General features: G+C 32.7%; 3 protein-coding genes across 4 annotated transcripts; all 3 read left to right on the top strand.

The window, feature by feature from the left end:
- The first annotated feature begins 3,239 nt into the window (after positions 1-3,239).
- On the top strand, positions 3,240-5,009 carry LOC106768697 (cytochrome P450 77A1). Its single transcript, XM_014653969.2, has one exon. The coding sequence runs from the start codon at positions 3,276-3,278 to the stop codon at positions 4,794-4,796; it is 1,521 nt and encodes a 506-aa protein (XP_014509455.1). The 5' UTR covers positions 3,240-3,275; the 3' UTR covers positions 4,797-5,009.
- Positions 5,010-9,426: 4,417 nt separating this feature from the next.
- LOC106768698 (adenosine deaminase-like protein) lies at positions 9,427-12,411 on the top strand. The gene is made up of 11 exons (XM_014653971.2): positions 9,427-9,561; positions 9,639-9,709; positions 10,034-10,125; positions 10,222-10,281; positions 10,367-10,606; positions 10,688-10,764; positions 10,850-10,919; positions 10,994-11,107; positions 11,394-11,460; positions 11,801-11,905; positions 11,994-12,411. Exons 1-11 carry the CDS (start codon positions 9,485-9,487, stop codon positions 12,116-12,118), a joined length of 1,098 nt encoding a protein of 365 aa, XP_014509457.1. The 5' UTR covers positions 9,427-9,484; the 3' UTR covers positions 12,119-12,411.
- A 653-nt stretch (positions 12,412-13,064) lies between these two features.
- LOC106768524 (phospholipase A I) lies at positions 13,065-22,286 on the top strand. 2 transcript variants are annotated; one of them, XM_022784166.1, is made up of 18 exons: positions 13,065-13,879; positions 14,346-14,493; positions 14,893-14,971; positions 15,052-15,205; positions 15,299-15,508; positions 15,590-15,712; positions 15,923-16,085; positions 16,173-16,433; positions 16,537-16,658; positions 17,426-17,587; positions 17,717-17,906; positions 18,021-18,157; positions 18,680-18,818; positions 19,002-19,205; positions 19,295-19,763; positions 19,868-20,084; positions 20,170-20,259; positions 21,525-22,286. In XM_022784166.1, exons 1-18 carry the CDS (start codon positions 13,307-13,309, stop codon positions 21,966-21,968), a joined length of 3,885 nt encoding a protein of 1,294 aa, XP_022639887.1. In that variant the 5' UTR covers positions 13,065-13,306; the 3' UTR covers positions 21,969-22,286. The 2 variants fall into 2 exon arrangements, with proteins under 2 accessions (XP_022639887.1, XP_014509200.1); XM_014653714.2 differs by having other exon boundaries at positions 15,590-15,835.
- Positions 22,287-23,457: the final 1,171 nt, after the last annotated feature.

Here is a 23,457-nt window from a genome sequence, read left to right as displayed (position 1 = left end):
TTAAGCAACAATTTTATACATGTGGTCTTAACTAGTGTTATGATAAAGTTTAATGTATCACTAATGATTATTGATTTCGTTATATTTTTTTAATTTTAATTAATTAATTTTAATAATTAAAATAATGTAAATTTATATAACAAATTTCTAAAATTAAAAATATTTTTTTTGTCATTTTTATGATGAAAAAGTGAATATTTAACACTTTTATTACTTGATATCAAATAATATGTTTTTTTTTATTAATTTAAGATTTTTACATTTAATTAAAATTTAATTTTTAAAATTAAAATTTAATTTTTTTAACTTCTTTTTTATGCCTTAAATAAATTATTAATTTAAATTAAAATATATTTATAGAGATTTTTATCTTTTAAATAAAGAAAATTATATTAACGATTATTGAGGTGATAATTCGTTTGATATCATATTTAACTGTAAATTTTTATAAAATTATATAATTATTAATTATTCTTAATCAGTGTTGTTATAAGAACATTGATTAGGTTAGTAGAACCTTAAATGACTATTTTATAATACTTTCATAATTTTATATTTTTTTTTTATTTTAAACGAAATTTATCTGTGTGCTTTTTAGTTATTAAAAATAATAAAAATTTAAAAGTGATAACATGATTTTAAAAAAAAAAAAAAAATGAAAGGTATAGTAATGGAAACAGAAGGAAAATTTTGACGAATCTGTTGGCTTATTCTTTGATGGAGCCAACCAAAACTTCTGACATATCTTAATCAAACCAAACTAACTTTCCCACTTTTAAATGACATATTTTCTACTGAATTTATTTATTTTTGAATAAATATTAATACTTTCTAAAACAAATTGTCAACATTTAAAATAATATTATACTTTTTAGCTATTTATGATAAATCTAAAATATTAATTTTATGTTAAAAGATAATTTTTATTTTGAATCAAGATTTAATACACAATATCTTAATTTATTAATTTTAATCATATAAACAAATATAAAAAATATTTCTTATTTCTATCGAAAAGTTAGACATCCGTACCTAGCCCCTTGCAAACCGCCAATGAAAATGTCCACACTATATAGACTTTAGACTACCCAATCTTGATGCTTCAAAATGATTAAATAAGAATATTTTAATTTAAATTTATATTTCCCAAAATTATTGTAATTTTAAATAAAACTAATTCTCTTAAATTCTAATATTTTAATTTCATTTTTGAATTGTCTTAATGTTAATATATTTGCATTAAAGTAACGTGTTTATCAAGGGAGTGTGATTATTATGTTAACGAGTAACGAATTCATTATTATTTACTCTTTATGAAAAAAACAATGCATCATTTTGGGTATAAAAAAATGTGTATCTATTCTTACTTACAGGATTTTTTTTTTTTATATTTTTATATTCTTTAAGAAAGTTTATTAATTTAGTTATTGGCATTGATTTTGTATCCCTTTCATTCTAAGGAGGGAAAATATAACGAGAAATGTTTACCATTTTCGTGTAATCTTTTTTTTTTTTTTGAAAAATATTAAATGGACAAATGGTAAAAGAATAACAAAATTTTATAAGTTGTGTTAGAAATATAAACATGATAGTTTATTGTTTTTAATAATTCAGAGGTTCCATTTCTCGTACACAATTTTATTTTATATTTCTTTTATTAAAGTTGCACTTAATAACAATTTTTTTTATTAAAACTGTCATGATGTTTATTTTTATTTTTTTTGCATAGTTGTGTTTGGTAAGCATGATTTTAGTGTAAAAAAAAAAAAACAAACAAAAGTCGTGTTCATCAAATAGCTTTCAAGAATAACAAAAAACAACTAAACACAAATTCTGCTTTGTAAAATATAAATAGTAAAAATCGTGCTTGTAAAATGCAATATTTTTCAAGACAAAATCATGTTTTCGAAATGTAACTTATCTAATTTTATTTTATTTTTACAATTGTCTATTCTAATATTTTATTAAAAAAATTACATTAAAAGAATAAATTTTCCATATGTTGACCCAGTCTAAACTTTTGGTAGGACTATGTCATTATCACAAAAAGGAAATTCTGGATCTGACCTCCGTTGTATGTCATAAGAAAAAAATTGTAAAGGTATTACCGGACTTTCTAATAAAAAAAAGTTTTTTTAATAATATATATGTGATAATTTGTGATTAATTTATTTTAAATATTTTTTAAAATATAAATTCAAATAAATTAATAAAATAATAACACGTATTATAAAAAATATTAAAAAAATTATCAAAATATCATGATTTTTTTTTCGTTTAAAAGCCTCCTTAACATGTTATAGAACAAACCTTTTGTAAATTTTAGCATATATTTTTCAACAGCCTTAATAATTTTAAGAGATTTATTTAATAAAAGAAAGCTAAAATGAAGTATTTTAAGGACAAGATGTTATGGTGACCATTGATGGAAGGAAGTAATCCAGCACAACTTAGTTACTCTGTTGACTTTGAATCCACATAAATTGACATATTTATAGGTATCATTCATTGAATGTCCAGTGGCCAGTAGCACCAAATAATATAATAATAATCACAACCAATTTCGTTTGATGTTTGCTATATAGGACTCCTTAAAATTAGAAAGGTATGGTTTTTATGGTAATGTGTTGCATTGTTAGTTTTTGTAAGAAATTAAGGATTAGAATGTAAGCAGAAAATTTAATTAGAAATTGAGCATGATTAGTTAGGTTATAGATAGCAATTATATGAGTTACTAGAAATAAATGTGGGTGCAGTGGGGATGTGACAGAAGCGTATATTGCAGCGTTTAACGTTGATAAATTGCAGTGAATGAATTAAAATAGTTTATTTAAAGGAATAGTGTATAAATAATGAATTGATGTGACGGAAAAGACAGTGTAAAGGTGGCCATGGTGAAGAAAAAAACAGGAGTCGTACAGAGTGCAGTGCGTAGACAGTGGGAGTTGATTGGGCAAATGGAAATGAAAAAAAGGTATTGAATGCTGCTCTGCAATCCCAACCAATAGCTCAACTACCACCTGTCCAACAAGATCAAATATTTTCCCACTTGCTTGGATTTGAGATGAAATTTGTTCAGTGACAGTTGGATTCAATTTAAGACTACCATTGGAAGAGAGCCCTCGTGAGAGTCACACCATAATAATTCTCAACAGTAATTCATTTTTCGAAAATTATTCAATACAATTACTCATTCACTCCACTTTCCACTTTCCCACCTTCGTCTTATATAATCACTTACCATACATCACTCTTCCCTCACTTACTCATCAACAATGCTCCTCACGGACCTCCTTCTCTTCGCCCTCACCCTGCTCTTCCTCCGTTGGTGGTGGCGCCGCTGGTCCACCACCGGGGGCGGCCCCAAGAACCTCCCCCCAGGGCCACCCGGTTGGCCCATCGTCGGGAACCTCTTCCAAGTCGCCCTGCAGCGCCGTCACTTCATCTACGTAGTCCGCGACTTACGTAAGAAGTACGGCCCAATCTTCACCATGCAGATGGGCCAGCGCACGTTGATCATCGTCTCCAGCCCGGACCTCATCCACGAGGCTCTCATCCAGCGCGGCCCACAGTTCGCCAGCCGGCCCCAGGACTCCCCCATCCGTCTTATCTTCAGCATGGGGAAGTGCGCCATCAACTCCGCCGAGTACGGCCCTCTCTGGCGCACCCTCAGGAAGAACTTCGTCACCGAGATGATCACCCCTCTGAGGATCAAGCAGTGCAGTTGGATAAGAAAATGGGCCATGGAGGCCCACATGAGTAGGATCCAACGGGAGGCCCGTGAGCAAGGTTTTGTTGAAGTCATGAGCAACTGCAGACTCACCATCTGCAGCATACTCATCTGCCTCTGCTTCGGCGCCAAGATAGAGGAGAGCCGAATCAAGAGCATAGAAAGCATCTTGAAGGACGTCATGCTCATCACGCTCCCCAAGCTTCCAGACTTTTTGCCCGTGTTCACGCCGTTGTTCCGGCGCCAGGTGAAGGAGGCCAGGGAGTTGAGGAAAAGACAGGTCGAACTGTTGGCGCCGTTGATAAGGAATAGAAAGGCCTACGTGGAGGGGAGATTCTCCGGAAATGAAATGGCGAGTCCCGTCGGGGCTGCTTACGTGGACTCGTTGTTCGGGTTGGAGGTGCCTGGACGTGGACAGTTGGGGGAGGAAGAGCTCGTGACGCTCGTGTCGGAGGTTATCAGCGCCGGAACGGACACGAGTGCCACCGCGGTGGAGTGGGCGCTGTTTCATTTGGTGACGGATCAGGAGATTCAGGAGAGGTTGTACAAAGAGATTGTGGAGTGTGTGGGGAAGGACGGGGTGGTTACGGAGAGTCACGTTGAGAGGATGCCTTACCTGAGCGCCGTGGTGAAGGAGACTTTCCGGCGTCACCCGCCGAGCCACTTCGTGCTGTCCCACGCTGCAACGGAGGATACTAAGCTGGGAGGGTATACGGTCCCGAAGAACGCGAGTGTGGAGTTTTACACGGCCTGGTTGACGGAGGATCCGAATATGTGGGAGGATCCGAATGAGTTCCGACCCGAAAGGTTTTTGAGCGGGGATGGGGTCGACGTGGACGTGACCGGAACGAAAGGTGTGCGGATGATGCCCTTCGGGATAGGGAGGAGGATTTGTCCGGCGTGGAGTTTAGGCATGTTGCATATAAACTTGTTATTGGCTAAGATGGTGCAGGCTTTCCACTGGTTGCCCAATCCCAACGCCCCACCCGACCCGGCTGAGATATTCGCTTTCACTGTTGTCATGAAGAACCCTCTCAAGGCTGTTATCGTTCCACGATCCATTTAATTTAAGCAATGCACGTAACGTATTTCATTTTGTTACTCATTTAATATAATATAATATATGGTGCTTCTTTAATATATATATAAATATAGATAGTTTCTGGCGTAAAATATTACAGTATTTTGTTGTAAAGGAGCATATCTCCTTCCGATGTGTGTGTCCTGCCTTATAAGTGTATCCAATTTTTATGCTGCAATTCGTCAAAGGGTTATTTAATTCGTCTTCGGTTCTCAACACAATATTTTCTTATTTGATGTCTTGGTACATGAGATAAGGGGCTGTGTTTGACATGCCATACCACGTATAAAAATGGCTTATGTGTTAGAGATAAAAAACAGTTGGGATCTTCTACAAAACATCCTATACAGTTCTCCTAGGTAGTTTAGGCATGTCCCGAAAAACCTTGTAAAAGCTAAACTACAAAAAAAAAATATATTTTTTAACATCAATTTCTAGCATCATTTTGACAATTTTAACACTGCACACGTGTGTCAAAATGTGGTTGGACGGTTTCAAATTAAAAAAAAAGTTAAGATAAGGGTATATTTGGAAGAGAAAAATCAAAGTTTTTTTTTTTAATTTAAAATCGTTCAATCACATTTTGACACGTGTACAATATCAAAATAGTGTCCAAAAATTACGTTAAAATATCATTTTCAAGAAAAATCACAATGAGAGGGTGACTTAAGTCGGTAGCCAAAAAATTGATTGAGAAAACTGTTCATAAAAGGTACAAATATTTAGAAAGTGTTTAGGTTAGACATTTATGATTTGTTTACCCTTTATATACATTATTTCATGTAACTGACTGTTTATATTACACTCATTAATTATATTATATGTTATGTTTGCATTGATGGAAGCTAACAACAAAATTTATGATTTTGATTTTTATATCACAACACCACTTTCTATACTTGCCTTACATTGTGAATTAAAAAAAAAAAAACTAATAAAAAATATTATTTATTACATTTATTCTTTTTTCTTAGTTTCATTTATTATTATTATTATATATTTTTCATTCATTTTATGATAAAAGTATAGTCTTTTTCACTTCATATCTTTATAATTCAAAATAAAAAATAACATTATTTTATTATTTAGATTCCATCAGTGTAATTTAATATTTAGTTTTAGAATGAGTTTGAATATGATTGGATTAAATATTAATATACCCTGTTTGAATAGTTCTGTTAAAGTAAAAAAGTAAATTATTATATAGTTTAAAAAAAATTCTCCCGAGCAAAGTGTTTATTTCAAGTTGTCTTTCTAGTTTTCTTTTTAATTGTTCCATACTTTCACACAATACCGATTGATTTAATTAATATTGTAATAAATACATTATAAAAATTTAAATTATTATATCTTTAATTTATATTTATAAATATTTTCATGAATTTTGATTTAATTGATATAATCATGATAAATTATGTTAAATTTAATTATTAATCTATTTAGCTTAATTGAAAATTATTAGGATTTAATCACAGTCCAATTCCTCCTCGCTTGGACGATCACTTTGGAGTTCAGTCAGTATTTTATTATTTACATATCTCTATACATATAATATTATATATATATATATATATATATATATATATATATATTATTTTATATTAAATTATATTTTTTTATCACCACAAACAAGCTATAAAAAGTCACTCTTTAATATTTTTTCTTTCTTTCTAAACATATTCCAACAGATTATGTTTCACAGTAATTCCTAAAATTTTAGTACTTTTTAGAATTATTTAGAGCAAACTAGTTTAAAAACTCTTACCATTGTTTTACATTATATTTATATTTTATTTAAAACTTATGCAAATACATGTGCAAATTAATTTAATTTGTATTAAACGAGGGGATTGCACAAGCTTTTTGAAAGATGGATACTAATGTAATTTACTCAATTGTTCTATTTATGCAGCAAACGAGATAATTCAGAAACAAATAGATACTTGCGAATAAATATTTTTTACACAAGCAAAATTTATGGTGTTGACATAACATATGTTTTGTATGTTAACATTTTGATATTACCACGATTAAAAATAATATTTATTAATGCCATGCATCATGTAAGGATAAAATAATTAATTTGATTAAAAATAAAGAATAAATTGGTTTAAATGAGAAAAATTATGAATATCTTGAGTTAGGTTATCAATTTTATAAAGAAAATTTATTCATTTAACCTTTATTTATAAAAATCAATGTTACTAAAGTAATTTTTCTTTGTCTTCTCTTTAATATTGAATTAATTGTTATTTCTTTTAAGTTTCGAGTATGTATATTTAGATGTTGATAAAGAGGAAAATATAATCTATTGATACAATTTTATTTAGAATTCGTTTTTCAATACGTCTGTTATTTAGTTTTTTTTAATGTATCTTCTTCTTTTTTTCCTTTCACACTTTTTTATTTCTTAACTTTTTTTTAAATAAGAGACAAAACACTAATTCTCTTTATAAATCAACATTTATCGAGTTAGTTTTTTTTTATTATTATAATTTCTTAAAATAATCCCTACATCTTCATATTTTATTAAATCATATTTAGATTCATCCTCACATTTCAAATGAAATATATAATATCATTAATTCGTTAATTAATTGTAATAATATTGTGCTACATGTTGAATCTCAAGTTCTTTTATTGTAGACGACTCTACGAGGATCCAAAGTAGTTATCAGTTTTGTCTGTCTGCTGAAGTTATTTATTATGTGCAGAATCTAAAATATTTTTCTTGCACAAGCTTATGACATATTCTTCGCTTTAATTTATGTAGTCAACATTTGTATACATGAAATATTAAAATAGTTTAAGTATTAAATTTATTTATCATGAAGACTAATTATATATATATTAAACAAATATTATAAATTATGCAGAATTATAAATTTCAGTAAACAAATTTAAGATTACGATATTCAGTATCCAAGAGAAACGAGAGTATTTAATTTTAGGTTTAAACATTTTTTTTGTCCTTAAGTTATAAAACAGATGTTCGGTTTACTTTCGGTTTTTTAAAATGTAAATCTTTGGTCTCTAAGTTATAAAAAATGTATCAAATGAGTCCTTTTTTGACTTGAAATACGGTTTTTTGTTGTTTCTTAACAACTACTACATCTTTAGATTACTCTGCTTTGTTTCTTAATAATAACAACACTTTAAATTGCTTTTTATACTTTGACCATGAACATAAAAAAAAAGGACTCATTTGATACATTTTTTATAATTTAGGAATCAAAGATTTACAATTTTTAAAACGGAAACTAAACTGAACATTCACTCATAACTTAGTAGGAAAAGAAAAAAGGTTTAAACCTTGATTTTAAAAGACATAAATTTGGATAGATGAGGTGTGTATGTGGTTGTTGTGGCAGTAAGTTTTGGAAGGGTTTAAAAATTGATTGAATGAAGAGGAAGATGTGTTTGTAGTTGGGAGAGTAAATAGAATCACCCTTAAAGACTGACAACAAAACATACAGATTCAAATTGGTAGTTGAAAATAACACTCTCAACCACATCCATTCTCTTCCATTCCCATCAATTTTCAATTTCTTTTTCTTAATTTTCTCAAATAACACATAAATTTTTCATCTTCCATATCACACAATAAAGGAAACAACTAAGCCAAACATGACAGAATAAAGAGCATTACCTAGTTCAGACACCATGTGACACTTTTGCCGATGAATCATTCCAAACAGACCATCATTAATACTGTTCCATTTTTCAACCATTTTCTTAAATTACCAAACTATCAAACACTAAACAAATTCTTCATCATCCACGACGTAATAATTTGTTTACGAGATGGAATTGGAAGGAAAGAAAAAAAAGGATTTAATATCAATGTTTTTACAAAGATTTAATTTGATTATTTCTATTAAATTCACATTAAACTTTGTATATTTCATGTTTATGATCGTGTCACGTCATACTGATAATATCATAACATGACCATGACCTAACAAATTATTACTTTTTTTTTCTAAATTAAAATTCTAATAAAATGACACGTATTATATACGGACGTAATATAAACATGATATTGAAATAACCAAATTAAACTTTTTTAAAAATTAGAATACAAAATAGTAAAAAGCCTAAAATAAATCAAACTAAATTAGAGAATTAAATAAACAACTCTAAAAATTGTGCAAAATAGTTTATACTCGATAAATATATCTTATTGGCGGACATAGTCACTGTTATTGGCTATGCATCAATTTGTAAGTAAGATATAAAATGTTCAAGTATTAAAAATGGATAAACATATTGAGTTTGGGTATAAAAGTATGAAAGGAAATAATTACTTTTTAAGTTGTAGAAAAGAATAAGTAAGTTAATAAGAAAACTCACTTAATATTTCTAAAAAGAATATAAAAATAAAAAAATCTTTTAAATTATTTTCTAAACGTAATAAAACATATAAAAGGATTGGTGTTTTTTGTTTAGTTTTTAAAACAAGTAATTATTTTAGTAAATTAAGTTTATGTGTTTGTCTAATTTAGTCATTTAAAAAGTACTTTTATTTACTTAAATATGATCAGTAATTATTTAAAAAATATTTAAAATTTAAGGGGATGATTTAATATTTGAAAATGTGAGGGAGTTGAATTTACTAGGGTGAGTGAGGAACAAAAAACAGAAGCAGGCAGCAAGAGTCTGGGTAAGGAGAAATGGAGTGGTGCGTGTCAATGCCAAAGATAGAACTACATGTTCACCTCAATGGATCCATCAGAGACGCCACACTTCTGTAACTTGTTTTCTTTTATTTTTCGTTCACTCTTTATGCCTTTTCCCATTCTGAAATTTTGCATTTTTCTTCCACAGAGACCTCGCCAGAGCTTTGGGTGACAAGGGTCTCATAGATTTCTCCCAGGTCGAGCATGTTATCCTTAAAAGTATGCCCCTTTTTCTTCTCCTACATCCTCCTTCTTGTGCTTCATGTTAACTTTGGATTTCACTCCCACGTTTAAGTTGTGTTTTGCTGCGTGGCTCATTTTGTTTGCGAAAAGGGGTACGAAATTAATGACAATAAAAGAGGAAAAAGAATATCAGAATGAAAAAAAGGCAAAAGGGGTACAACCTGAAATTCAAATTTTTTGAATTTACGGACTGTTCCTGATTTTTTTTTTTTTTAATCTGCTGCAAGCAGGACTTAGCCCCCCATATATACCCATATTTGTGTTTTAAAGCTCGAATTTGATTACGGCTATTAAATACAGATGATCGTTCATTAAGTGAGGTATTCAAGTTGTTTGACTTAATCCACATTGTTACGACCGATCATTCCAGTATTACCAGAATTACCAAAGAGGTATCTTATTGTCTTCGTGCCCACTGCCTACCATCTGTATTGTATTATTCCATTTTTATTTTCTTTTTTATTTATGCAAGCAACTTGTACAAGCAGGTTGTTGAAGATTTTGCATCTGAGAATGTTGTATATCTGGAGCTGAGAACCACACCAAAGGTAACATGTGGAGCTCGGTTGGTTATTTTGTTTGTTCTTGTTTCCATGGACTGGATGAGGAAAGCGTTTTCGTAATTATGTGTAGAAAAATGATTCCCTAGGAATGAGCAAACGCTCTTACGTGGAAGCTGTTCTGGAAGGTCTAAGAGCTATCAGTTCAGTAGATGTGGCTTTCATTCCTAACAGTGAGGAGCCTGTGAATCTTTCAAGCACATTACTCTCAGATGCGAGTGATAAATGTAATGGAAACACTAGAAAAAAAATATTTGTCAGGCTCCTCTTGAGCATTGACCGTAGGGAGACAACAGAAGCGGCAATCGAAACGGTGAGATTCTAAGCAGAAGTATTTTGGCCAAAGTTAATTCTGTTTGTTACTGACTTGGAGCACTTTACTTATCTGCTGCAGGTCATGCTTGCACTGGAAATGAGGCGTTTTGGGGTTGTTGGAATTGACCTTTCTGGGAATCCAGCTGTTGGTGAATGGTATATCAGATTGATCTTTAACTCTAGTGAAGTGATTTATTTGAAATTTTAAAATTGATGCTAGAGCCAGTCTTATCTTTTGTAGGACTACATATCTGCCAGCATTGATGTTTGCTCGACAGCAAGGTCTTTATGTAACTCTTCATTGTGGAGAGGTGATTAATCTTTTCTTTGTACCTTTTATCCTGGTGTTTCTCTGGCAGTTTTTTCTTTCTGACAGTGTGTTCAGGTATCAAATTCAAAGGAGATACACAATATGCTTGACTTTCTCCCACAGAGGATTGGGCATGCTTGTTTCTTCGAGGAAGAACATTGGAGAAAGCTGAAGTCGTCTAACATTCCGGTCAGACCGTTACTTTAGTTATATTAATGTTAATGCAACAAAAATGGTAGTGTGTCATGATTTACGTGATTTACGATATATATTCTCGTTCAATTTTTGTTGTTGTCAAATTTAATGCTTTATTTGATCTGGAATAAGTGGAGGAGACCATAATCTTTTCCTTTCACTGATTACCCCTTCAGGGCTTCTGATTGTTGCTAAGTTTGAATTATTTGTATTATACAGTCTTTTTATACAATTTATAGACAGATGACTTATCCTTCGTGTTTTTCATCTTCATTTTCAGGTTGAAATTTGTTTGACATCAAACATTAGAACATTGTCTGTTCCAACGATAGATGCACATCATTTTGGTAGAATATTTTGTTTATTTTTGAAATTGGTGATGATAACTAAAAGAAACTTAGTGTTTGTCCAACTTTACATGAGATTTTATGGGCTTTAAAGTGATTTGTATTTTGATCACCAAGGCAATTTTTTCTTTTTCAATTTTACTTTTGGTTGACAAAGGAGAGAAGTTTTGGGCTAGCTACAAGTTTTGATTTTGAAACAGATACAAAACAGCGATACTTGCTTTCAGCTTTTCTTTGCCCCAGTTGAAGCTAGTTATCCCGAATGAGCCTGAGAAAAAGTGCCCCTTCTTTTCAAGAGAAGCTGATTCCCTCTCTTAACACCATGCGTTTGTTCGTGCAGTTGATTTATACAATGCAAAACATCCTTTAGTTCTGTGTACTGATGATTCGGGCGTATTTTCTACCAGTCTCTCCAACGAATATAAGATCGCTGCTTCTACATTTGGTAAGGTTTTACTTATGTCTTGCAGCCAGTGGAATTCAAACTAATAGCTAAACTCTGCTGACTGCTTGTTGGTTTGCCTAATATCTAGGCCTTGGACAGAAGGAAATGTTTGAGCTATCAAAGAACTCCATCGAGTTTATATTTGCAGATGATGTAGTAAAGGAGGTTTTAAGAAAAACTTTTGATTCAGCAGCTAAGAGTCTGACATTGTAGGTAGAGTGTCACACTGGTGATATGGTGATGTTTTTAGGTATATGTTGATGAAGTGACTCTCGTAAGAGCCAATTTTATATTTGACCACTTGGAATAATGGGCGGCTTTGAAATAGTCCACTTTGCCATACAACTGAACAAAATACCCTTTTGGAGGCTTCAATCCAAACAGCTTAGGCAGTAATCCACCTTGTCTGTTAAGTTGATAGATAGGCATATGTGAAAGGTAACAAAAATTGACTACAATGATTTTTCACCCTGGACTTCATTATTGATGATCGTTAAGTTTGCATTTAGTTCTGTCAATGTATAGTGTTTTATGTTTAACTAACTAAATATCTAACACTGGATACCAAACTCTGACCGCTAGAGTTGTGTTAATTCCTAATCACACGGCTAACATTTCCTATAATCCTTCATTAGCGGAAGAATGTTTAAGTATGGTCAAAGTCTTGACATGTCGTGTTGAACTTAATGCATCAATAAGGTGTAAAAATTCATTAGTAATATATGCAATATGTTATTCAAGGATAATGAGAATTTTTTACACTACTAATAATTTTCTTCAACCAAATAAAATTTACACAATTTCAAATAAGACTTTTCTCACCACTTCAGTTCATCTTGAAATCAGTTAGTTAAGTTCTTCTTGAGTCTTCTACCAAATAGCCGGCCGGCCAAGGTTTCTTCCTTTAAATGTAATAAAAAATCCCAAATTAAAGTTCAATAGCCATAATTAATATTTTATAAACTAGTATATTTTTTTTCAAACTTGACATCTACGAAATATCGTAATTGCAGTACTACAAAATAAATAAATAATAAATGCCTAACATCCTTGAAAATCAAACGTTCACTAATGCGTAGCATTTATTTGTCCAAAACAGTGTCTTTCTTTCTTTTCTCTTTTCTTTTAAGAAAAGAAATAAGGGAAGAAAGAAAGAACACTGAATTTGATGGCATATGGGTTGACGGGTAACACAGCTTGGGTTCGTCTTCTGAATAAGTGTGGGCTAAAGCTGATTACATTATTCTGTTTTCCGGTATTTGTTTAAACATCAATCAGCATTCAGCATTCAACCGCACGATCCGATTCGGATCCGAATGCGGCACCGTAACGTAGAGGTCATTCTTAACAATTCAATGAGAGTACGTAACTGAATCGTGAATTCTCGATCCAAAATCGACAATGTCTTGGGGTTTGGGTTGGAAGAGACCTTCGGAGATCTTCCACCTCACTCTCAGCTATGGCACCGATGATCCGCCGGAGAATATCGCTCGCACCTCATCCTCTTCCCGCTCCTCCTCTTCCTCCTCTTCTTCCTTGTCTTCGTCCGCTTCCACTTCCTCAATCATCTCGCAGGATCAGGACCTCGGGTTTCGCATTGAATTGGATTGGTCAGCGTCGGAGGACGAGGACCAGGTGGCGCTGAAGCTTCAATCGCAGCTGATGGTGGCGCTGCCGATGCCGCAGGACACGGTGGTGGTTGAGCTCTCGCCTCGGGACGATGATGAGAGCGTGGTGGATTTGGAAATGAAGGTTGTTAAGCGACGAGAGCCTCTCAGAGCGGTCACAATGAGCAAAGTTGTTGCCTCCGGTCAGCAGAGCGACGGCACTGGCGTTTTGATACGCTTGTTGCGCTCTGATTTGCCGTCCTCCACGCCGCCGTCGACGCCAATCGTTGGAGATGCCGCCGTTGCCGGCTCCGGCAACCACTGGACCAGTCTCTCTGTTCTGAGCCTATGTGGTTGTGGCTTGTCGGTGAGTGTTGCTTACTCTTTGATGGAACTCGCACTCCTGTGGTTTATACCTGCTGCCAAGACAAGTAAATTTTTTGAATCTGCTGATTGTTTGTGTGATATGTGTAGTTTCCGAGATTGGAATTATTAGTGATTTCTTTTGATCTCTGCTATATTCTATGGTAACATATGAAGGATTTAGGCTATGTTTGGATAAAAGTTAGGAACATGCATTTGTAAATTCTAATTCATGATCCCGACTTTCAAGGTATAAAATAAAGAAACAAGAATTTGTTTCTTTGGAAAGAAAAGTACTTCTGAACTCAAGCAGCATCTAAAAATACACTTGTATTGTATTATTATGTCTTCTTGCCTTGCTTTTTCCCTGCTTGGTGATCAGGAAGTGCTCGTATAATTATGGTGGAGTTGAAGTCAAATGTTATTGAGTTGGATCGTGGATGTTTTGAGTACGTTGTTACTATGTACAGGTATTTCCAGTGGAGCTTACACAATTGCCACACCTTGAGAAACTCTATCTTGATAACAACAGGCTAAGTGTTTTGCCGCCTGAGCTCAGTGTGCTAAGAAGCTTAAAAGTGCTCAGGGTTGACAGCAACATGGTTGTTTCGGTGCCTGGTAAGCTTTCATTGTTTGACTACTACCATAGATGATAGAGGTAAACTAGATGTGTTCAAGTGTGCCTATCAGTGGTGCAAATATTTGTATATCCTCTAATATAAGTATACTGAGTAAACATCTTCAGATAGATCTACGTGAAAGTAAATGAGTAATGTTAGATTACATGCAGCTTCCAACTTAACACAAAACATAGAAAGCATGATTGCATTGGGTATGGGAAGTCCTAGCCCCACTTACTGCACCAACATACTTGATTAACCTTATGGAGTTGGGGAACACACTCAATGTTCAACCCTGCAGTATCTACACTTGGGATATTTCCTTAAGTAACTGATACTAAGATTAGTGTTTCTGATAAAGTAAGTCCTTGTATCTGATTTTTATTTCTTTGAGCAGCGGAACTGAGACAGTGTATGCAGTTGGTGGAGTTGTCATTGGAACATAACAAGCTTGTTAGGCCACTTCTTGACTTCAGGTTTTTGGTTTAGAGGATTTTGTATAAACTAGTCTAGACTCCACGTAATCCTCTGGTCTTATTGTTACCACTCATGGCAGGGCTATGGCTGAACTACGGGTTCTTAGGCTATTTGGAAATCCTCTTGAGTTTCTTCCTGAAATTTTGCCCCTCCATAAACTTCGCCACCTTTCTCTTGCAAATATTAGGATTGTGGCAGATGAAAATTTGAGATCGGTGAATGTCCAAATAGAGGTAGCACTTTACAAACTAACTAGACTACTTCTGACATTATCCTTTTAAAACCTATCACATTCAATTAAACTTGTTTTTTTCTTGTCAGTACAGATGGAAAACAGTTCTTATTTTGGTGCTTCTAGGCATAGACTCAGTGCCTTCTTCTCTCTTATATTCCGCTTTTCTTCTTGTCATCATCCTTTACTAGCATCTGCACTGGGAAAGATAATGCAAGACGAAGGAAATAGAGCCTTTATAGGTAAAGATGAGAATGCAGTGCGACAGCTTATAAGCATGATAAGTAGTGACAACAGTCATGTGGTATGTTTTACTGGGTCTAGATATCACAATTTTTAAAACCTTTTCTGCTGCTATTTGGTGACTGTCCTTAATATTTTACAGGTTGAACAAGCCTGCTCTGCTCTTTCATCCCTTGCCACTGGTGATTCCGTAGCATTGCATCTGATGAAAGCAGACATCATGCAACCAATTAGGACAGTTCTGAAGTCTGGTGGTCTGGAAGAGGTAATATCTGTATTGCAAGTTGTGGTCAAGTTGGCTTTCACTTCTGATAGTGTGGCTGAGAAGATGTTGACCAAGGATATTTTAAAATCATTGAAAAACTTATGTGCCCATAAAGATCCAGAGGCAAGTTAGTTTCTTTTCATAGATAACGATTTAATTGATTCCTTGTATTGCATAGCCCTTTAAGTTTTAGGTTTGTCCTTCTATTAGGTACAAAGGCTAGCATTGTTAGCTGTTGGGAATTTAGCCTTTTGTCTGGAAAATCGTCGAATACTTGTTACTTCTGAAAGCTTACGGGAACTTCTCTTGCGCCTGACTGTTGCAACTGAGCCACGTGTTTATAAAGCTGCTGCTCGTGCTTTGGCAATTCTTGGTTTGTCTTTGTATATAAAATTCATTTGTTTCTTATGATGTTTTATCCTGATCACTGAATGGGCTTCTTCATTTCTTTCTTTTGTAGGAGAAAATGAAAACCTGAGGCGCGCAATTAAGGGGAGACAAGTGGCAAAGCAGGGACTACGCATACTCGCAATGGATGGAGGTGGAATGAAAGGTCTAGCAACTGTACAAATGCTAAAGGAAATTGAAAAGGGATCTGGAAAACGAATACATGAGTTGTTTGATTTAATATGCGGCACTTCAACGGGAGGAATGCTAGCTGTTGCGCTTGGGATTAAGTTAATGACTTTGGAAGAATGTGAAGATATATACAAAAATCTCGGTAAGGATGTTGCTTAGGGATGGTATATGTCATTTATTTATTCTCTATCAATCTGTATATTTCTATAATCCTAGATGAACTGATTAAAAACAATTGGCATCAGGGAAGCTTGTTTTTGCTGACTCTGTTCCCAAGGACAATGAAGCTGCTACTTGGCGAGAAAAATTGGATCAACTTTATAAAAGTTCATCACAGAGCTTTAGGGTTGTTGTTCATGGATCAAAAGTATGTACTTCTTTCCATTATGTTGCTGCATTAACACTTTTTTTTATAAAACTCATGTTAGGTATCACTATGTACTTTTAGGAAGTCAGCTATGCTGACACCTTAAAGGATATCTATCATTTATCATTACATGAAAATTTATTAAACATGAAACAAAAAGCATGGGGGGATCAAACCAAATTTAGCATTGACATTTACTTGTCATATGTATATGTTTGTGTATCTATATATAATAACTTACACTCACCAAATTTTAGAAGTAAATAAGTTATAGCGACTTCCGTCTTATGTGCAACTTGCTACTCTTTCTAGAAAAACTAGTGGGTGCAAGTTATTAAATGCATGAGGTTTGCTAGCTTACACCCACTTAGTTTTTAGATAAAGTTAGCAAACTACAAGATAAATTTCTTAAAATATATCCAAAGAGTAGGTTGCTAATTTATTCATTCTAAAGATCAAGTGGGTAAGTTAGTAAATCCTCCTCCCTGCCCCCATGTATATAGGGATTCGCTAATATACACCCAGTTATATTGAATAAAGATCTGTTAACATGTTACACCCAGGCATATTTTAAGGTAAACTGTACGTTGTTCGCTAACACATACAAGTGGGTGTTTGTTATCATACACTGCCAACACTTGCTAATACACGTAATTTTGACAAAGATATAATTTTCTGTGAACTTTTAGTTATTTTGACAAAGATATGGTAGAGGTATGTGATTTTTCTATGCCCTAAAATGAGTGTTATGACTTGTTAACTTCCAGCACAGTGCAGAACAGTTTGAGAGGCTATTGAAGGAAATGTGTGCTGATGAGGATGGAGATCTAATGATAGATTCTGCTGTGAAAAATGTGCCCAAAGTTTTTGTTGTATCAACCTTGGTGAGCATGATGCCTGCACAGCCCTTCATATTCCGCAATTATCAGGTTCATATTTTTTATTGTTGTTTATAAATGCTGTTAAAGCACATTTGTCCATTGTTCTTAAAGTGTTTTTATTTATGATATATTTCTCTGTTTCTCTCTGCCTCTATGTTGTTACTATCTATAATGCAGTACCCTGCTGGAACACCTGAGGTTGCTCTTACAACATCAGATAGTTCAGGGATCAATGTATTGTCATCGACTGTGGGTGAACAGGTTGGCTATAGGCGCAGTGCTTTCATTGGAAGCTGTAAGCATCAAGTATGGAAGGCCATCAGAGCGTCGTCTGCTGCTCCATATTATCTAGACGATTTCTCAGATGGTACTGATTTGTTTGCTTTTATTTGCATCAAATTTTCTGTATTTCAGTCTTAGTTATTTCTATTTCTGTACTATTTTGACATGTATTTGCTTTCATACTCCAACGTACCTTAAGATCTCAATCGCTGGCAAGATGGTGCAATAGTGGCAAACAATCCTACAATTTTTGCCATAAGAGAAGCACAACTTCTGTGGCCTGACACAAAAATTGACTGTCTGGTTTCCGTAGGATGTGGTTCTGTTCGAACTAGGGTAGGTAATCTTCTCAGTTTTTAATTCTTCTCTACAATAATATGCTATGTTTAGAAAAGAAGATCAAGGGTTTGGATAGTTATTCATTCTAACCTTGTTTCACAGGTCTGTAAACATGAAATTAAAAAGAAAAAATATTGAAATTATGGGATTTTAAGCATAGAAGGAGGTATAGTGATATAAGAGAATGAGATACTATATTGATATTAACTAAGATGTTTTACAATGTTTGACGTGTTTATAAATTTAAAGTACTAGCTCTTATTTATACTGATCATAATCCTAACTTATTAGAAAAATAAATCATGGTAAGGAAATGTGGTAATTTATCTTAAAGTGAAGAAATAGGAAACTAATCCTAGACGAGAATCTAAGTTATGACCATGATAATTTTGGATATTTGCATAATCCATATACTCTAATAAATGTGATAAGTAATTTTTATTTTTGGAGACGTCTCGCTGACTACCAAAGTTTGTAAGTTAATTTTTTTTTTATTGTTGTACATTAATACTTCTGTAGGCACGGAAAGGAGGTTGGCGGTATCTGGATACGGGGCAGGTATTGATTGAAAGTTCATGTTCTGTTGATCGGGTGGAGGAAGCTTTAAGTACATTGTTACCTATGCTTCCTGAGATACAATATTTTCGTTTCAATCCAGGTATAATGTTTATGCTTTTGAGTTCGGGAATGAAACATCTTTCTTTGCCTTTAAATTTCGTTTGATTCAATTTTCAGTAATTTACTATTTGCTTTAAATTTTAGCACCATTTATTTTCTTTGTTAGATATTCTTGGAAAGAACTTCAATTCTCAATAAGTGTTCTTGGTGTCTTTCCTCGCAGTTGATGAACGTTGTGATATGGAACTTGATGAGACAGATCCAACTAACTGGCTAAAGTTGGAATCTGCAATTGAAGAGTATATACAAAAGAATCATCAAGCATTTGAAAATGTGTGTGAGAGATTGCTCCTTCCATTCCATCACGAGGAGAAGTGGTCAGAAAATCTGAGACATAAATTACCCAAGACAAACGAACCACTTGAGGGTATTGTGGATTATATGTTGTTTGCACTGTAAAATTTCACATTGATTGCTCCCCTTAGACATTATGGCTCTTCTATTTTATTTTATCAGGAGCCAATGGCCCAACCTTAGGGTGGAGGCGTAATGTACTTCTGGTTGAAGCGTCACATAATCCAGATTCTGGAAAAGTGATCCACCATGCCAGGGAACTTGAGTCATTTTGTGCTCGTAATGGCATACGTTTGTCCCTCATACAGGGTTTGTCTGGGATTGTGAAGACAGTGCCATCAACAACATTCCCAACTCCATTTGCATCGCCTTTGTTTACAGGAAGCTTCCCTTCAAGTCCCCTCATGTATAGTCCTGATCTTGGTCAGAGGATTGGACGAATTGATCTGGTCCCACCACTGAGTTTAGATGGTCAATTGGGAAAAACAGTTGCATCACCTCCGGTGTCACCTCGAGGTCTTAGACAGCTCTCTTTGCCCATTAAATCATTGCATGAGAAATTGCAGAATTCACCACAAGTGGGTGTTATACATCTGTCTCTTCAAAACGACTCTGATGGCTCAATTGTTAGGTATTTGCTAGTTTGATTAATTACTTTCATGAATGTCTGTTCGCTGTCACTAGTTATTTTTCTCTGTGCCCATAGAAGCTTGATGCTGTTGTCCTTTTATTTAGTTGGCACAATGATGTGTTTGTGGTGGCTGAACCTGGAGAGCTTGCCGAGAAATTTCTACAAAATGTTAAGTTCAGTTTGTTGTCAACAATGAGGAGCCATCGCAGAAAGTGTGCAACTCTCCTGGCAAACATTTCTACTATTTCTGATTTAGTTGCCTTTAAATCCTATTTTCAAATTGGAGGCATTGTCCACCGATATCTAGGCCGTCAAACCCTAGTATATCTTCTTTCCCTGGTGTTTCTTTATTCATTTTTAGATCAGATTTATATATCTATTACAAACTTAAGGTTTTTCTATATAGGTTATGGAAGATGATAAAGAAATTGCTTCATATATGTTTCGTAGAACAGTCCCTTCTATGCACCTATCCCCTGAGGATGTACGATGGATGGTATGTGTGCTTTGCTTCCACTTACTGTCCTTTGGATGTACATTTTATAGCTTCACTCAAACTGCTAAGAACTTTCACATTGGCTGTTACCCAACGTTCACTGTCATCATCTGACCAGGAGTTTTAAGATATGGAATGGTGATTGGGTGTTGGTCACTTGATTATGCATGATTCACTTTTATACAGTGAAAGAAGTTGTAGTACAGATCCTAAGAATGATCACCTCATTGTATTGCTCTTGGTCCATTTTATATGGCTTAATTCGTTTCTGTTGCTAACTTTCTTTCGTGAGTGATTCTTCAATCTGGTTATCTATATGGATGCCTTATTTTGGAGAATATGAATATGTGGAGGGAGTAGAACTTTGGGAAACTCACTATTTGAATTAGACCTTTACTGTGGCACAACACTAGCTTTGGCTTATTTTTGAAGCATCTGAACTGTGTAGGCACTGAAAATTTAAAGATCATCTGCGGCCCTTAGTGTCTATTTTTATTAGTGAAAGAAGGGATAAGTATTTTAGTTTGTTTTATCGTATCAAGAGAAATAAGTAATGTCCTTTGGGTTGAATAAGAGTGAGAAGTTCACAATTATGGATTTAACTTCTCTAGAGTGAATATTTTTTTTTTTTGGAGATAAAGTGCAGAGTTATAACATGTGATGAAAAAGTCAATGGTGTGATATTCTAATAAAATAATACGTATTATAACATGCTATAAAGTTGTTAAAGTTATAATAATTATTGAATATAATAAAACTAGTTATATGATTAATCTTTCTTGTGTGGAAAATATACATGGAATAATGTATTTATAATAATGAAAATGTGAGCTAAGTTCAAATACAAATGAATATGTAAAAATAACATAATTAACATAGGGATTATGTTTTCCTAATTAATATAAAATGCAATATATCTAACACTTTTTCTAAAGTAAGTGTATAGAAATTATATGTGTCAAGTTTGTTATAAATATAATCATTTGATATAGGTTCTCAATATAAATAGGAGCCATGCTTTCTCTCATTGATTGTTTCAATGTATGATGTTTGGTTGGATGGACACAGGGATAGAGGAGGCGAGGGGGTTACGGGGAAATATGTGTACTTTATGGTGTTGTATGACATGTTCTCCGCTACAACAATAATTTTCCCGTTGTCGTAGGGATATGGAGGAGAGAAATTTGTAGTGAAATCCTGTCATATTTGTGGAATTTTTAACTCATTTCTACTTTCACCTTTTGCTGGTATCCTGAATTACCTAGGTTGGAGCTTGGAGAGACAGGATCATAATATGCACAGGGACACATGGACCTACTGCTGCTCTTATAAAGGCCTTTCTAGACTCCGGTGCCAAAGCTATTGTTTGTCCTTCAAATGAACCTCCAGAGTCTCAGACGAGCAATGTTGATGGTTACCAAGAGTTGAATGCGGTGGAAAATGGAAAATTTGAAATTGGAGAGGATGAAGCAGATGATGAGGCCGTACCCAACAGTCCAGTAAGTGACTGGGAAGATAGTGACCCTGAGAGATATGGGGACCAAACTTTGTCTTTTTGGGACGATGATGAAGAGGAACTGTCACATTTTGTTTGCCATTTGTATGATTCTTTGTTCAGGGAAGGTGCTAGCATCGATGTTGCTTTGCAACATGCTCTTGCCTCGTATAGAAGAATGAGGTATGTGTGCCATCTCCCCGGCGAACAATAATTTTGATCACTTAATCTCACAGAATAAAAGACAAAAATAAAACATGAGCGAGGGGGGGAAGATAAGAAGCGGAGTCTGTACGAGATCATGTTCTATTAAATTGTAGTCGATAACCAGTTTTTTTGAGGCTCATAAAAGGTATGCTTTTATTGTTGTTTACGTATCCCTTGCTATTTTATTCAGTTCCCATGTAACTATGTAACTGTAATGACATTGGAGGAGGATTAGTGCTTCGTATTATATGTATGTATTATAGTAACACATTCTCATACTTTTTTTAGCCAATCATATATGGGTGTTTCATCTTGGACCTCCAAAGGTTTCATTCTGCACTTCCAACTTTTTCAAATATTTACTTTTAACTGTAGTAAATATTTTTTTTATTTTTTACTTTTTATTTAAAGTAAGGTCTTTCATCCTGCACCTCCAACACCTAATATTGTATTTCTAACTTTTTCAAAACTTTATTTTTTAACTTTAGTAAATATATGTTTTACTTTTTTTTTTCTATTCAGAATAATCCTACATTTTTTAATCCTTTTTAAAATTTTTTAAAAACTCTTTTATTTATATTTTAATAACTCTTTAATTTAATTTAAGAATCTAATATTATTTAATATTTTTTCATATTTTAATAATTATTAAAATATATTTTATATTATTATAATAATTATATTATTAAAATTAAAATTAAAATAAAAGTAATAAAAATAAAAATAATTATATAAAATCTGATTTAATATAATAAAGTATATTAAATTATATTACATCAACAAATTAAATTTCAAAATTTTTAGATTTCTTAATTATTATTATTTTTATTTTTTTAATAATATATATTAATAATATTAAATCTTTAAAATAAATTAAATAATTAATAAAATAAAAATAAAAAACAAATATTTTAAAACATTACTATCAGAAATCAGAATTGGAAATCTGATAAGTATGTTATCGGAATTGGAAATCCGATGAGTATGTTATCAGATATCAATATCCGATAACTTTTTTTTTATTTTATTTTTTATTTAAAATTCAATAATGATTTAATTTTAATATAATACGTATATTACAAAAGTTAAAATAAAAATAATTATGTAAATAGGATTTCAAAATTTTTATAATTCTTAATTATTATTATTTTTATTTTAAATTTTTTAATATTAATATTATAGTAATATAAATTATATTTTAATATTTATTTAAATATAAAATATATTAAATAATATTAAATTTTTAAATTAAATTAAATAATTAATAAAGTATAAATTAAAAAAGTTTGAAAACATTCCTATCGGAATTGGAAATCCGATAACTATGTCGGATACCAATATCCGATGACTTTTTTTAAAAATTTATTTTTTATTTAAAATTCAAAATAATTTAATTTTTTATATAAAACTTATATTATTAAAATTAAAATATTTAAAATAAAATTAATAAAAATAAAAATAATTATATAAAAAATTATTTAATATATATAAATATA

The sequence above is a fragment of the Vigna radiata genome, chromosome 7 (genome assembly GCF_000741045.1).
Source record: "Vigna radiata var. radiata cultivar VC1973A chromosome 7, Vradiata_ver6, whole genome shotgun sequence".
NCBI classification, from domain to species: Eukaryota; Viridiplantae; Streptophyta; class Magnoliopsida; order Fabales; family Fabaceae; genus Vigna; species Vigna radiata.
The sequence above is the reverse complement of the archived record's forward strand: the minus strand, read 5'-3'. Positions and strand labels throughout refer to the sequence as shown.

Bases quoted from the DNA above. Each gene is read 5' to 3' on its own strand.
- LOC106768697 (XM_014653969.2), top strand. From the start codon at position 3,276: ATGCTCCTCACGGACCTCCTTCTCTTCGCCCTCACCCTGCTCTTCCTC.
- LOC106768698 (XM_014653971.2), top strand. From the start codon at position 9,485: ATGGAGTGGTGCGTGTCAATGCCAAAGATAGAACTACATGTTCACCTC. The intron at 9,562-9,638 runs GTAACTTGTTTT...TTTCTTCCACAG, and splicing joins ATCAGAGACGCCACACTTCT to AGACCTCGCCAGAGCTTTGG. The intron at 11,461-11,800 runs GTAGAATATTTT...TTGTTCGTGCAG, and splicing joins GATAGATGCACATCATTTTG to TTGATTTATACAATGCAAAA.
- LOC106768524 (XM_014653714.2), top strand. From the start codon at position 13,307: ATGTCTTGGGGTTTGGGTTGGAAGAGACCTTCGGAGATCTTCCACCTC. The intron at 14,494-14,892 runs GTAAGCTTTCAT...TTCTTTGAGCAG, and splicing joins CATGGTTGTTTCGGTGCCTG to CGGAACTGAGACAGTGTATG. The intron at 16,086-16,172 runs GTTTGTCTTTGT...TTTCTTTTGTAG, and splicing joins TCGTGCTTTGGCAATTCTTG to GAGAAAATGAAAACCTGAGG.